Genomic DNA, 16,820 nt, shown 5'->3' on the forward strand with positions numbered 1-16,820 from the left:
CACAGGAAGAACTTTTTATTGAGGTCAAGACTTTGGCAAAATGAGAATAAATTCAGACTGCAATATGAGTAACATAAGAACTTACAAACAACATTACTGGAGTTACTTAGGTTTATAATAAACTATGCAGAAACTGCAGAGCAGAACTTCTTCTAACTGTTCGAAACCTGGTCTTAAATACCAAGAAAAATAAAATCATGGTTTACACCACAGATATTTCACATATGGTTTTAACTAAATAACTTACAAGTTTCCAATAGCTTTAAAAAGAAATATCTATGGCATACCAGATAGATGCTAGCTCCTCAGAAAGTCAGGACATGCACATACCATCCATAATCTGGTTTCTATATTTAGGTAAGAACTGTACCTAAAGCCATGAAGGTCAGCACTGAATCAAGTCAAGCATATTTTAACAGACATGTCTTCTAGACAGTGTTTACCACGGTACATTTCTCCTAAACCCACACTAAACATCACGCCATCTGAAGAGCTGAGATGGAACTCGCACTATTAAAAGAGACTGGCTAGTGTATTCACATACCTCAATAATCCTGTCATGAATTTGCAGCCCTCCTTCCTTAGCAGCAGGCCCTGTGTCAACTATTTTCGATACAAAAATTCCTTCGCTAGATGAACCATCTTGATTGTCCTTTAAGGATGAAAAGAAAAATATATTATTGTACCTTGAACTAACTCTAATTTGCCCTCAGCTAAAACTGGTCCATGTCGCAAATGTGCATGTCATTTTAAAGAAACATTCTTATTGATGTCTTAATACAGTTACTTTGTGCTAATGAGAACACTTGATACTCCCACTTTGCAAGATTAAACAACCAGGAATGGACTTCCATTAGGTACATTAGTTGCATGATTTTCCTCTGGCTTAGGCCAGCTCTGCAGTAATTGTCATTATAATTACTCTTAATGTAAAATCCAGTGAGGAAGCAGCCTGCTTGCACATCAAACATAAGACAACAGTGCATTTTTATTTTTAGTTGTATAGCTTTTTCTCTAGAAGCTTAAAAGTAAAACCATGAAAAACAAGTTATACCTAGCAAAGTACTTTCATATTCCTGTGTATTGTGCCACCAAGCTTCTATCAGTGCAGAACAATGTCTCCAAAAATTGAAAAACTATAAAGAAAGAATAACTTTCAAGTAAATTTACTAGGAATAAATCATGATTAATGTCACATTTATGAGAGGCCAAGAAGTAGTTCTGAATACTTTCTAAATTACTAGGACAAGGTATAATCCACTTCTTGATCTAATTAAAGTCATATGCAGGAGCTCCAGCCAACAAGCATCCAGAAAAAATACATTAGTGAGGGTATGGTGCAGGAAACATCTGCTGAAATCATAGAATTCAAAAGTAGGTTAAGTTACATCCCTTCACCTGCACAGAGAGCTGCTTAATCTCTGGTGGAAAGGGGAGTAAATAATGTTTTCTTAACGAACTGTAAAGAGCCTAAAGCTGTCTGCCCTGAACTCACGAAACATCTTCAATACAGTATGGTCTGAGAAAGAGATACCACCAGTTTCACCATGTTGGCAGTGACACTGCACCAGTATCAGCATTACTAGCTAGGATGATGTGCAGGAATAAACACGTTATGTGATAAAAGACCCTGTAGTTAATAGACATCCGATATAAATCTCAGTATAAGATTTGTTCTGAAAGAATCCCAAGAGAACTAAAAGCTTGTCAGCAGCATTTTTCCTTTAAGTGTTGACCTACATGGTTTTCCCAACTGGAAAGGGCAAACATATTTTAACAATTAACATACCATGCACGGTCGGCCACCAATAATATTAAATCCAAGAGAGCCAGAGTCACGATGAAGGACAAGAGTCAGTGCTTTAGTTTCTTCACCCTACAAAGAACAGATAAACACATTCAAAACATTTGTGTGCATCAGTAAGTACGGTAGATAATACTTCTACCCCAGCTGATTGGGTTGATTTCTTATGTTTTTCCCCCACGCAGGTTAGAGAAAAATGTTTAGAACAACTTTGCAGGAGCCAAGCCAGCAGCTCCCAGCCTCTGCACTCCAGCCACCCCACTGCTCTCCAATCGTGTTTCCCTGCAAAACCCACCCTGTAAGATTTATGTGTATATTTTATTGAGATCTACAGCGAGACACTTAGCAGCAACAGAAGATATTTATGTGTAACACTGGTTCCTGCAACTACTTGACCCAGTCATATGTGATGTGTTAGGTAAAATGCTCCATCTTTCCAGTAGTCGAATTTGTGACTTTTCCAGTGCTTGAGGGCGACTGAAACTTACAACTCCATTTTTGTGTTGCTTCTCTCTAGGGCTAGCTACATGACATTGTTTAAACAGCATCAGACAAGAAGTGTTAGACAAGAGAAATCTCTTGAGTTTTAGAAAACAGCGTAAAACAAAACTGCTACAAATTTTGCAAAAAGCCTAGGATGCCAACAGTGCCTTCACAGTGCCTTCCATGAATAATTTTTACTAGCAAAAAAAGAAATCCTCCATTTTGTTAATTCACTAAAATATGAAATTCTGTAGTGAACAGTTTTCTGATTGGACAAAAAAATGTATAACAGATTGGACAGACTCATAATATCTGGGGGACTGTGTAAACGTGATCTGTTATCTTGTCCTCTTACCCCAGCTTCTTCCTAACTACAGATACAAAGCAATACAAAATATGCTTTATTACACAGTGATGCTACTTAGGTGTGTTAACTTTCATTGACAGAAAATTAAGTGAATGCACTATTGAAGACTAAATCCTCACAATGTACTAACTTCAGCCACAATCAACTAGCTGATAGTTAAAGCCCAACACTATAAAAGTAGAAAGCAGACAACAGTGGAACACTACAGAAAGCCATTTGAATAACAATATTTTTTTAGAAATCAGAATGGGATCAGTATGTTGTATGTCTACAGATATATATGAACCTTGCTACCTCCAAGATCTTTTTTCTTTGTTTCATCTAAAGGGTGAAAAAGTTACGAACACAAAAAAGTTTGAGGAAGTTATCTTACAAGTCTGGTTTTCATAACCAATTAATGACAAAAATTACAACAGTTACATTGTAATTCAAGGCAGATGTTTTTAGTTTGTGCATTTTTCTCCTAACATGTCAATTTGAAGTTGTCAGTCAAATATTAATGTCTATTAAACTCATAAAAAATGTCAAAGTAATCCTGGATTACTGAATTACTCCTACAGATTTGGAGATGATAACAAAGCCCAATTCCCTGCCAGCATAAACTGGCAGAGCTCCACTGACCGCATGCTTGGAGCTCTGATGAGGGGAGCTGCACCAATATACACCACCTGAAAATTTGGTTTACAATTTTCTTGTCAGATTGTGACCATTGCCTTTCCTTCAGGTCAAATGATAAAAAGACTCTGACCTGATACAAACAAACATGAATAAGTTCTGACTGACTTTATTTGAATGTACTCAGCATGTGAGCATCAGATACACAGAAGACTGAAAAATTACATAAAAGCTATTTTCCAGCAAGTCTTCAGACCCAGACCTCAGATAGGATTTCAAGGAACCGATTTCCAGTCCTGTGAGACTACTTGCAAGGACTGATGGCTCGGAATTTGAAAGAGAAGGACATTCTAGGGCCACTGTTTTCTTCCCCTACTGTGACTTTTTAAGAAGGCAAATCAATTAGAACAATCAAGAAACAATTACAACATTGCTCTCAAGACACTTTCAGTAATTAACGTTGAATGTTTTCATTAAAGCTCATTACATGTCTCTGAGTTGATGCTTTTATACCTAGCAGAACAAGTACTACAGCAGGTGGGTTTGAATGAGTCAAAAGTTATGCGGAGAAAAAAAATAATCTAATGCACTTGTTTGTAGATCCTCCTGAAAAACGTCCATGGGGGGTTTCGAGAAACTTTCCAGCCAATTCTGATGGACTCATACACTGCCTCCATCTTCTCTGTGGCAGCACAGTGTAACAGAGCACAATCCACACACCCCCACAGTGTTTATCCCACCGTCTGTGCGGAACTGCCCCACACACTCTTTTAACACCTGGTTACTTCTGCAGATCCACATCTTGAGTCAAAATGCTTACTTTAACAACCTTCTTTGCTTCGTAAGGAAGCCATGATGCAAATGATTTTTCCAGGGCTCTGCCTTTCTTTTCCCCTCTAACATGTCTTGCGTTCCAGTGAAACAATCATTAAACAGTGAGGTAACTCTGGAAATGCAGTGGCCAGCATCCAGCCCTGCCCCGTCATCTTCTTCGGCAGCAGACCTGATGGTTACTGGCATGTTCTATTCCCACAGCTGAACAGAACTCTTAAACATAATTCTTGAAATTACTGTACTTCCCAGCTGAGCAATAAAGAGCTAATAGATTGCTTTTCTCTTTAGATATTGGAAGATTCTAATTTCTTTGGTAGTGCTGTAACTAAGAAGGCCCCTCTTCATTACACGAAGCACTTTGGCTCCTTGCTTGCTGGTGAAAGGGCTGTCAGGACCAGCCTGGTGGATCCTGCTTGGGGACAGTCCAAGAAAAGACTACCATCATGTTGTAAAGGACTTCACCTGGCTTTTATGGAATTAAAACTTGTGTTATTGCCTCCACAGAGGTATTAATCCAGACGTCCTAAATACCAGGTCATAAACGGATTCCTGTATGTCTGATACATTCATAGAAAGTCCATCCCTGCCTTTGGTGGTCAGGACAGTGAAAGGCTTCCACTGCAGGCTGCAGCCTGCACCTTGAACTGCTGCTGGCTCTCCCTCGCTCATTTCTTCCCAAAGGACTTTGACAGCTGTGTACATAAAGGAAGGACCAGATCAGCTTATCAATAGGTGTGAACAGTGGTATGTTTCAGTGAGGATTAAGCATTGTTTGACTAGTATGAGGTTTTTCTTGATTATTTAGACTTTGATGTTCTAGGATTGACGTGTCTGATCAAAGGAAATACTAATTTGCAGTAAGACATACCACTGTCCCTACCACTCCCTCCTTAAGCTTGTCCACGATAAGCCTCACCTCTTCCCACCAAGAAATAGTCACTCTCTGAATAAACCCTGTGGCTTGTCTTTTGGAATAAGCACAGATCAGACATGCAGTAAATACACAGTAAAATTAAAACGCTTCCTCAGTGGCAAAGGATACAAACAGAAAACACAACTGGAGTCACTTGAGGCACAGCTATCTAAGGGATTTACTAAACTGTGAGATATTTACAGATGAGTGTGTGTATAAAATACATATTTTACATCTCTCAATATAGTTACGACAGTGTCATAAAACTCACTTTAGAAATGGAAGACTGAAGCACAGGAAAGCTATGTGATTCATCCAGTACCACAAAGGAAAGCTACGATAAGGCATCTGGATCTCCAAAGCTGCTGAAAAAGCTTGCCCCAGCCAGAAGACCACAAATTTGACTCTTTTGTGAATAGTTTAATGTCCCTCAACACCACATTTCCCCTTTAACTAAGCATTTAAACAGAACAGAATGTGGGCATTTCTTGTGTTTTGACTAGAGGGTACGACATCTGATTTATTCTAGATCAATTCTACATCTGTACCGACAAGCAACCAAGAGGCAGAAGAGTAAGATGATTGTTCATCTAATCTACAGAGAAGCCAGAACACCCTGTGGTAAGTTTTGGAATCACCACACCTAACCTATGAACCCAGTTTGTTAGTGCTAGACCTATTTCTGTTTTAATGTAGACTGAACAGTTATATCTTATAACAAAATATATGAAGTATGAATATGGCACTGCATGCTTTGAATAAGCAATTACTTCTGAAATTGAAATAAGTTATTCCACATTACCATACTTGTAATCCACGTGTTCGGGGACCTAATCTTTAGGCAGGTATGTATGCCCTGCCAAGTGTTACAGCCTGCATCATGTACTGCACAGTCTATGCTGGCATCTCTGAGAAAACAACCCCAGAGCAAAAATGTGGACACATGCTGCAGCCCAGTATTGGTCAAGCATCCCCTGCACTGGGTGATTACTATGGGTCTTTTAAAAAACTCTCTAGTGCACCAAGATCCAAGTTTCCTGATTGTACTTCTTTGGGAGCTGGGCAGACTAAAGCTGTTAGTATTGGAAAGCTGCCCAAAATGCTGTGAAAGACATGTAATTGATTGACTGCTAGACCACAAGTCTGTGGTGACATGACACCTTCCAGCTTTCTTCAGATTAGGCGCTGCTTCAGAAAACTGTATAACAGCCTTTTGTAATAGGGCTGAAAACGAGCACAGTCATCTCGGCCAGCTGTATCCATAACTTTGATAAAAGGTACTGCTGGAAACTATGTACCATGCACATTTACAACCATTTTAAGTGGCAAACTTTCACGCTTACAGCAGCGCACCTCGCTTTACTGAGCTAGTAATGCAAACCCAACATTATCAACTCTAGTCATCAAGAAAAGAGGGGCAGCGTGAGAATAAAGGTGGGCTAGTAGGATCAGATCAGGGATGAGGAGGTAGAAATTCAGTGAGATTATTTCCAGCAGCAGGACTGTACGGAGGGTTTTCCTATCACCAGCAGCACGAGAAGGAGCAGAGGCAGCTGTGCACTAGGTTGTGGGAGCAGAAAGCTCTGCAGCATGTCACTGCAAAGAAAGGGTGATGCATGGAAAGGAGGCGGAGGAGAACGGTCCTGAGTCTTGATGTGAATGCGAAGCCCCCAATTTATATCAAGTTTTGCTAAGATTTTAACCAGCATCACAACCAGTACTGCCAGAAGTTAAAACAGGATGTTCAGTATTAAAATACCCACTCTGCTCTGAATCAAAATTGAAAAGAAGAAAACTGTAACATAAAGTTTTGTTTCCTTCACACATCTTTTAGAGACTCAAGATCACGAAAGGTGTGAATATAGACGTCTGACAGTTTCAAGCAGTTCAATACTGCTATCTCTGTGATAGCACATTCCAGGTCACGGGGAGGACTCTGAATGTCTTCATTTAAAAGATAATTGGTTTCTAGGGCTTCCCTCGCTGGGGAGCCTCATTCCAATTAAAACTTAGGGATTGTTGTACCTCTGGCTTTTGATACTGGTCATTTTATAAATGGTCTAATTCTGAGGGGCTGAAATCAAGTTAATTTTTCTCCTCCTAAACCGAGCTTTTGAAGGGCCCTGCGTGACTGGGAAAAAATGCAAGTACGCAGCAGATGTCTTGTATTTGGACATAGACGTTACAGAGGCGATGGGTTCGGATCGCAAATTAGCTGGAAGGGTGTCCAAGTTGCGTAACCGTTCATCCTACAGATTGCCATATTCTGGAACACTAGATGAATCATAAAATCATAGAATAACCAGGTTGGAAGAGACCCACTGGATCATCGAGTCCAGCCGGAAAGCATTGGGTCTCAACAGCCTCTTCCAATTCAGTCTGCTTTGTGCTACTCCCGGGAGCCAATTTCTGGTGGTTTGACACCATTCCCAGCCCTGGGAACTCCAGGTTTGCCGTACAGAGGAGAGAACCGAGAAAAACTAACACCGCCACCTCGGTATTTCGATGCGAGTTGCCATGTGGGGTCCAGACACCAACGACGGTCCCGTTAGAAGGGAACACCTACGTGGCAGCGGGTACCTCAAGGCTACTGAGGGGGTTAATCGCGACTGCGAGGCCCGTGGGGCCGGCGGGGGGGGGAGACACGCGAGGGGCCGGTCCCTCCCCGGGGTCCCCCGCCCCTTACCTTGCCGGGGGAGGCGGCCCGGGCGCGGGCCAGGGCGTCGAGGCGGGCGCTGTACTGCGTGAAGCGCTTCTGGTACCGCAGCGCCGTCACCTGCAGCTCCAGCTGCGCCGCCGCCAGCCGCGACAGCAGCGACTGCTCCCGCTTGCCGGCCCGCAGCGCCTCCTTCTTCAGCGCCTTCTCCAGCGCCGCCGCCCGCGCCTGCAGCGCGGCCCCGTGGGCCCGCAGGGCTCGCAGGCAGCCGTGCCCGCCGGCCCGGCGCTCGCCGTGGGTGAGGGTGAGGCCGCAGCCCTGCTCGCAGAGCCCCGCGGGGCGCGCCTCGCAGCGCTCCCGCATGTGCGTCTCCACGTCGCGCAGGTTGAGCACCTGGCGGCACCCGCGGTTGCGGCACTTGGCCGGGGAGAAGTCGCACGTCTCGGCGTGCTCGCCCAGGTGCTGCAGCGGCACCACCGCCTCGCAGCCCCGCGCGTGGTTGTCGCACTTGATGTCCAGCTTGAGGATGAGGCTCTTGAGGGGCAGGACGTGGTTGAGCTCCTTGGTGGAGATGCGCTGGCAGTTGACGGGGCAGCTGCCCTGCTGCACCACCCAGGGCAGCACGCAGCCCGCGCAGAAGACGTGCCCGCAGGGGGTGGTCAGCGGGTCCTCCAGAACTTTGTTGCAGAGGTTGCATTTGAAGTCGGGATCCACCTCCCCGCTGAAGCGGTCCAGCTCGAACCCCATCCTCCCGCCGCTTTGCCAGAAAGGGGGGAAAAAAACAACAAACAATCCCCCCAAACAAAGTGAGCGAAGTGCGCAGACGGGACGGGGGGAGGCGGAAAAGGTTAATAAATCGATAGCACGCGGCTCCCGCCGCCGGCCGGCAAGGCGCCCCGGCCCGCAGCCCGCGGCCGCCCCTGCCCGCGGCCGCCTGCCCAGCCCAGGCCCCGCCCCGCCCCGCCGGGACCGCCCCCCGCCCCGCCCCGACAGGCCCCGCCCCGCCGGGCCCGCCGCGAGGGGAGGAGGAGCCGGGGGCACGGGGCGAGGGGGAAGTTCTCGTAGAATCATAGAATCATAGGATAACCAGGTTGGGAGAGACCCACCGGATCACCGAGTCCAACCATTCCTATCAAACACTAAACCATGCCCCTCAGCACCTCGTCCACCCGGGCCTTAAACACCTCCAGGGAAGGTGAATCAACCACCTCCCTGGGCAGCCTGTTCCAGTGCTTGGTAACTCCTTCGGTGAAGAAATTTTTCCTAATGTCCAGTCTGAACCTCCCCTGGCGGAGCTTGAGGCTGTTCCCTCTGCTCCTATCGCCTGTCACCTGGGAAAAGAGACCAACACTTGCCTCTCTACAACCTCCTTTCAGGGAGCTCTAGACACTGGTAAGTTCTCCTCTCAGCCTCGCCTTCTCTAGGCTAAACAACCCCAGTTCCCTCGGTTGCTCCTTGTAAGACTTGGGGTTGTTTAGGCTGGAGAAGAGGAGGCTGAGGGGAGACCTCATTGCTCTCTACAACTACCTGAAAGGAGGTTTTGGAGAGGAGGGTGCTGGCCTCTTCTCCCAAGTGACAGGGGACAGGACAAGAGGGAATGGCCTCAAGCTCCACCAGGGGAGGTTTAGGCTGAACATTAGGAAAAAAAATTCACAGAAAGGGTCATTTGGCACTGGAACAGGCTGCCCAGGGAGGTGGTTGAGTCACTTTCCCTGGAGGTGTTTAAGGCATGGGTGGACGAGGTGCTGAGGGACATGGTTTAGTGTTTGATAGGAATGGTTGGACTCAATGATCTAGTGGGTCTTTTCCAACCTGGTGATTCTATGATTCTGTGATTCTATGACTTGTTCTCTCGCCCCTTCACCAGCTTCATCCCTCTTCTCTGGACGTGCTCCAGGACCTTGATAAGCCTAAAACTGAACACAGGATTCAAGGTGCGGCCTCACTTGTGCTTAGTACAGGGGCACGTCACAATTATTGTCAGGATTATCGTGTGATTTTTAATATCTTTATCAATGCTATGGACACGGGAAGAGCAACAGGTGTGATCTGTCTGGACTTCTGTAAAGTTTTTGACGTGGTCCCCCACAACATCCTTCTCTAAATTGGAGAGATATGGATTTGATAGGTGGAGTCTTTAGTAGATAAGGAATTGGCTGGAGGGTCGCATTTGGAGAGTAGTGGTCAGCGGCTCAATGTCCAGAAGGAGATCCGTGACAAGTGGTGTCCCTCAGGGGTCCGTACTGGGACCAGTGCCGTCTAATACCTTCATTAATGATATAGACAGCAAGATCAAGTGCACCCTCAGCAAGTTTGCAGGTGACACCAAGCTGAGTGGTGCCGTTGTCACACCAGAAGGACGCGATATCATCCAGAGGGATCTGGACAGGCTGGAGAAGTGGGGCTGTGAGAACCTCATGAGGTTCAACAAGACCAAGTGCAAGGTCCTACACCTGGGTCGAGACAATCCACTGTTTCAATACGGGATGGAGGTTGACGTGATTGAGAGAAGCCCTGCAGAGAAGGACTTGGGTGTGCTGATTGATGAGAAGCTCGACCTTCCAGTACCTGAAGGGAGCGTAAAAGGAAGCTGGGGAAGGACTTTTTACAAGGGCATGTAGCGATAGGATGAGGGGGAATGTCTTTAAATTGGAAGGGGGAAGATTTAGATTAGACTTTAGGAAGAAATTCTTCACAAAGAGGGTGGTGAAGCACTGGCACAGGCTGTCCAGGGAAGTTATGCCTGCTCCCTCCTGGAAAGTGTTCAAGGCCAGGTTGGATGGGGCCTTAAGCAGCCTGGTCTAGTGGGAGGTGTCCCTGCCCATGGCAGAGGGGTTGAAATTGGATGATCTTTAAGGTCCCTTTCAACTCAAACCATTCTATGATTCTGTGATTATCATGCTGTTGGTGACACATGGGGCACTTGCTCAGAGAGGGACATTGGGGGATGCTGGCTGCACACACGCAGGAGTCAAGGGCTCTGGGAACGTGCTGCACAAAGCTGCCCTCCAGAGCTAAACTGAGTGTTCGTCGTTACACTGGCAGTGAGAAAATGTGCCAACAGAGCAGTCTGCCAGTGCTGCTTGCGTCCTTATGGAAAATGGATACGTGTTCCCTGTGTTTGCATAGCCCACTAATGTCTCATTAGTGCCACTTGGATGTAAGAGAGGGAGATCAGAAAATGTTACCCCTTTGATATCTGTTTCTGCCAGGAGATGATTTAAAAGCACTCCAGAACATGCTATAAAAACCTAGCCAGACCACACCTGAAGTACCAGACATAGCATTAGGCAAAACCAATTTTTCCTACAAGGCAGATATTCAAGTACTGAAAAAAAGCAATAAAAGAAAACAGCTTTGTTCATTGTGGACAGCAGAACAGGATTCTCACATGCACTAAAGCTGCATGCCAGCTCAATTGTTCTTTTAATGTGTTTTGCTTTATGGCAAAGTAGAAGCCCATACAGAAACTTCAGATCCAAATGACCTTTAGCGTATGCCTATTATATCATGGTAAAACGATTTTCTGAATGTCTGGGATGATTATTTGTTAGTGCCCCTAAGAAAGCAGCAGATTAGTGGTCACACAACCAAGTTCCTGATTCAGTCTCAGGCACGTAGTTTTGAGTTTTAAGGGTTTTCGCTTTTCAAATATGAATTCCATTGGTTGTGCTCATTTCATTCTAATTATCAGTGTTGCATAAAGCCTGCGGTTGCTTTTGGTTGTCTACATCATCCTACTGAAGGAAGTGTGTGTCGCATATTTAGAGTTACACACCTAGTTAAGGAATTTTGAGTAGATTTATTCTTTTTAAAATAAATTATGGGATACAGGACTGTGAATGCAGGTTTTCTGTTGACTCCATCTGAAGGTCATGCACAGTCCAGCGTGATACAGTTCTATTAATACATGTATATCACTGACTTTATGGTTATTCTACTTGATCTGTAGTAGGGTTTCACATGCTTTCTTGTGCTTCCCTGCCTCTTTCCTCTTCCTTTTCTTTCTCATCTCTGCCTCCTCATGATTCCTCTTCTTAACAGATTCTGTTACCTTGTCCTTTGCTGCAGAGCTGAATCTCTCTCCAGCCACCTGGACCACCAGCAGAACTCTCCATCCTTCATCTGCAAAGTTGGTACACTTCTCTTCTAGGACACTGTTATTCTGCTGTTTCTCAGAAAAGCTTGAGTAGCTGTTGCTAGTCACGGCACGTGTTCTTTTCCATAAGCATTTTATATGAAATGAAACTTCAGATTATATGGTCTGGGGATACACATAGTATAAATGAGTGACTAGAACGCTGGTGTTCAATTCAGTAGCTGCTATATCAGCCCTTGTCTGATTGGGAAATCCATCAGTGCAACTGTTTCTGAACAGGTTGGTTTAAGATAACTGATCTAAATTAGTGCCCAGTGCGACCACCACCTTATGACTTCTTTACAAGAGTTTATAAAGTGCCTTATGCATTTGGGGTGGTTGTAAACAGAAATATGTTACTTTCTTCAGCAATCGCTGTAGCAGTTTTTGTTTAGTATTTCAAAGTTGTCTCTGCAGGATGTTTGAGGCTGTTCCTGTTGTAGCCAGAGGCAGAGCTTTATTGATGTCAATGAGAATGACATCAGTTCCTTAGGCTATTTGAAACTATACAAATATTTGGGTGGAAATTTCGGGCAAGAACATGAATAATGTTTTCATTTGGAGCCATGGCTAGGCAGATAGTGCTCTGAATCCCGTGATATACTTTAATGTGACATTTATGTAGGAATAGATACATTTAGACAACAGTTTGGAGTCTTGACAGGGAGCTGAAGTTTCACTCTCCCTGCTGCCATTATCCATGGGAGAAGGCACAAATGGAACCTTCCCTACTGGAGACACATTTCAGTCCTCCCTCAAAAAATAAATGTAAAATCTGCTCTGAAGTTGAGCCTGTAATGTTATTTTCAAAGGCTGAGGTTTGAAATTGAAAAGAGGTTTGGTTTCCAGTGTATTGCCACCAAGGCTGAAATTACATTGCCACAGTGAAGGAAAGTAATTTTTCTTTAGTCAGTTCTCTCATCATCAGAGGCAGCGTGCTGGGGTGGGACCATTACTGAACCACCAGGGCTCTGTCATTTAACTTTGCTTTCCTGTCATAAGGAGGGTGAGGGCATGTCAGTTTATACTTTGGGATGTGGCACAGACACAATTCCAACTCTCAAAGGTCTGCAAGGTGAAGGTTTTTGCAGCAAGTTTCATTCGGTTTGGGGTTTTTATGCTGCTGTGAAGTTTCCAGTCTCACAGCAAATCAAATGCAATTTATTTGGAGTTACTAATACATCTTAATTTGCCTTTGCTTCTTAAAGTTTAGCATCATTTTATGCTTGATGATGAGATCTTTGCAAGAAACCTGATGGTTTTTACATCAGTTTGCCTTTAAAAAAGTAGAAGCCACTAGGGAATACAGAGAAAGCATTGAATCCCTCTCCGTGGCAACCATATGTGTCATTCTTTTGCATATTTGATTCTGACAAAAGCCCTAAGATTAACAGGACATGCCCATTGTAACATGGTCTTCCTCATACATTTAGTTCATGAGTTGGAGCCTTTTGGAAAATGAAGCTTACAGTTCTCTTGGGTATATTTAAAAAGTGTTTAGTGTATCTAGAATATGTGCAGTATATTTAAAACGTATCTCAAATGTCAAGATCTTCTCAACATCTTGTTCATTGCCGAGCACTGAAGCACTGTACAGTTATACATTTGAAAGATTCTGTATTCTATGACATTTTATGACCTTTCTTGTACTGTGTATGTTTCACATGTTTGTCTATCTGTGTAGCTCCCAAACATTAAATTTCACGTAAAGTTGCCTCAATCCTTTATTTTTACTGGTAGTAGAAATAAAAGTTTGCATTAATAAAAGATTCACAGAAGAGCTGGTGAATGTGGACGCAATAAAATGTCAGTCTTGTAATGGTAGAGCATAGTCCGCATATCAACCGCAACACAGGTGGTTCATAATGAAAATGGTTTATATGACATTTATATTAAGTATTTTGCAAAAGGTTAGGCTCTAGCTTGGCAGTTGAGCTAGGATTTCAGGGTTTTACATACACGAGTAGAAGGTTGACGCAGTATTAAAAAGGATGTTTAGGTGTAAATTGTATCTTAGCAACAGAATAAGCTGCATCAAAAATCCAAATCAAATTTTCAGAAGAAACATTTAAGCAAGAAGTAAAAGAGAGCACATGAGAATCCTTTCTTAATGTTCTGTATGTGTTTTTGTGTAGCTGCTTAAGAGCTATTTCACAGCTCAGAAACCGAGCTGTTTTCAGACACATACTTGAAGGACTGGCATAACTTGAGTCTATTTCACAATTTGCTTCCTTCTCCTCATCTCTTCCCATAACTAAAGTCAGAGTAAAGTTTGTATATTTATTTATGAATAATTTAGAGGCAATGTCCACAAGAATTTTGGCTAAAAGTACACATTCCTATATTAATATGGATAGAGATAAATATAAAACAATGCTTTTATTTCTGGGGCTTTTTAGGCAATATGATCAGTCAGCTGTGTCGAGTGCTCTGTGTCTCAAGAGTTACATGAATTCACCACTACAATAGCTGAGAGTCTTGGAGTTATTTATTATACTTTTTGTCACCAACAATTGTCTTTGTGGTAAGGGAGAATAGTCATGGTTTAAGACTGGGCTTAATGAAATGTGGGGTAATAGAAGTGCCCATTGTAATTTAATAAGTCTTTAGCTGAGTGCTAGAAACCGAGTTCTGCTCCTGAGCCATTCTTCACTTGATATTGGAGCCACTGTTGGTGAGCAGTTGCTTGTTATGACTAAGACTTGATTTGAGTACAAGACTGAGGTACAAACCTGATCACTGCTTGTCTGAAACTACACAAGGACTCCAAATTTCAGTGGATGCTACATCCCAGAAAGTGTTCAGTATCCAGTTCTGTGGCCACAAATGTGGCATCTTTGAATTTCCTCAGCAATACAAAAACGTGCAGTAGGTATCAAATTATGATGTAGATACCACATTCTGTACTATATAATTTCTTTGTCTTTTTCTCCCTTATTTAAACAATTTAGAGAATGAGAACTGATATTATACATGTATAATTCCCTTTCACACATCTTGCGTGTTCTAAGTAATGATAGCATTTAAATCCAGACTGTAATTAACTGAATGGTAATGGGTGGGACATAAAACGCAAGCTGTAATTTAGAGGCATATTTGGTAGGAGTTTGTGCGATAAATTCAATAATAGTGGAGGTCAGGCCACAGCTCAGAGAACAGAAAGTGCCCTGTGAACACAAATTGCTGACCATCTTTTCCCCATTTTCCAAGGACATGGATCTTGCAAAGCTGTCAGGTAGTAGTAACACATGCAGCATTTTGCATGGGTAGGTGTGTTTGGGATTGTGTTTAGCTGACAAATCTGAGAGCCTTTGGATTGCCCTTAATTGACAGTCTGGCCCCATGAAAAAGAGGTGAAGCTGTATTTATCCGTGACTGTCTGTTCATATATAAGCATTTCTGAAAGTCTCTAAGTCCACCTTTTTCTCTTAAAATGTGAAAAATATTTCTGTTTTCAAGAACAGGAATGGAAATCAATTCACTTTTCATACTGGCAGGATGCTGGTGAATAATGTGGAATGTTCTGTTTTTTTCCACATCAGCGACACTGGTTTATCTCAGAATGCTTTTGTACCATTTCCAAAATAAACAGTTCTTAATACTTGCAGAAGGCATATTTGACAAGCAGGCTTTTGTGATCATTCACTATTTCTTAGGTAAGCAGTTGCCCTGCTTATATATTTACAGCACTGTTTATGTTTATATAAGCTAAGGAAAAATTCTCTTTTACAATGTATATCTTAGTGAAAATCAGAAGCCTTTTGGAAAGCCCAGTCCGTTAAGTAAAAAATCCTTAAATTCTGTGTCAAGTGAGCCCCAAAATAGAAAAGAAAAACAGGTCAGGAGAATGCTTTACTGCCTGACTGCTTCAGCAGGATGTTGTAAAGACCTCAGCTGTGCATGAGTTCAGGGTGGGTGTGGAGCATCTTTGGATGATGAGTCCAGCTGTTGCTACTGGCCTCTGTCTCTAGAAGTTTCTAAATTACTGATTGCCAGAAGCTGGGAGAGAATCACTGCAAATAGACCATTACCTGTGCAAAATGTGTATCCCCAGCTGATTGCTCTTTGAGACGGGATTCTGGGATTCTGTGCTTGATGACCTTTAATTTGATCCAGAAAATGGTGGTGGCTTTTCATTTCAGTGCTTCTGGATTTTTTGTGGAATTTACATTGCTATAAAGCATAAGTTCTTAAAAGGAGGTTCCAATGCTTAAGAAGAGTAAGTACATATTTCTAAGACTTGTTTCCTTATTTCTTGTTGGGCAGGGGGTTGTGATAAAATGAATCCATGGGTAGAGAGGTGTAGTAGGTCTTTGTGAGGTTACAGCAGGGATATGACAAAATTTACTACACGAAAAGAAGTGACAATGGTGAGTGTGTGGAATGTGCCACTTGAAAGAAGTTGTGTGCAGGTTTAGAAAATTAATAATAACTCATGTATGTGATTTTAAATATTGTAATAAAAATCAAAATAAACTTTGATCAGTCTCAGATAAGCATCAGACTGGGTATGCAGATTGAAAGTGCATTGTAGTCTGGACTTTGATGGGAAAGTTTGAGAACTGTTCTTTATGTATACATACTCTTCATTCAGCTCTGTTTGGGAGCTGAATGAAGGCTCAAAAAAGTTATGTATTTTAGGTGTTAAAAGATGTCGTATGGGAGTTTTTTTACATCAGTGTTCTGCTTGGTGTATTGTGACTGTTTATCCCACCCTTTACAGAGATGTGCAATAACATCCTGGGGGCATTTTGGAGAAATTGTGGGTTTAAAAGATCACAGATAGAAACTAACAATGTCTGTAGGAAACCTCCCACATCAGAAAATGTCAAATGTCCATGCAGCTAGAGATCGCACCCCTCAACCCTAATGTTTGTTTCAGGGGTATTAAATCAGGGACATTTTTGCCAGAGAAGTGCTAGAATCAGGAAACTGTTAAGCCAGTGTGGCAACCTATTTATGCAAGTTAAACTTTTGATTGACGTTAGTGATTGAAGATCCCCATTGAAT

General features: G+C 43.0%; 1 protein-coding gene across 1 annotated transcript in view; it reads right to left on the reverse strand.

Annotated features, from left to right (window-relative positions):
- Nucleotides 1–8,455, reverse strand: part of PDZRN3 (PDZ domain containing ring finger 3) — a 140,443-nt gene extending 131,988 nt beyond the window's left edge. The window contains exons 1-3 of the mRNA XM_069865423.1: nucleotides 7,703–8,455; nucleotides 1,790–1,876; nucleotides 545–652 (exon numbers count right to left, since the gene is read on the reverse strand). Of these exons, the coding sequence (XP_069721524.1) occupies nucleotides 545–652; nucleotides 1,790–1,876; nucleotides 7,703–8,419 (912 nt within the window). The 5' untranslated portion in view covers nucleotides 8,420–8,455. The remainder of the gene's footprint in view (nucleotides 1–544; nucleotides 653–1,789; nucleotides 1,877–7,702) is intronic.
- Between the last annotated feature and the right edge of the window lie 8,365 nt (nucleotides 8,456–16,820).

The sequence above is a fragment of the Phaenicophaeus curvirostris genome, chromosome 11 (assembly GCF_032191515.1).
Source record: "Phaenicophaeus curvirostris isolate KB17595 chromosome 11, BPBGC_Pcur_1.0, whole genome shotgun sequence".
NCBI lineage: Eukaryota > Metazoa > Chordata > Aves > Cuculiformes > Cuculidae > Phaenicophaeus > Phaenicophaeus curvirostris.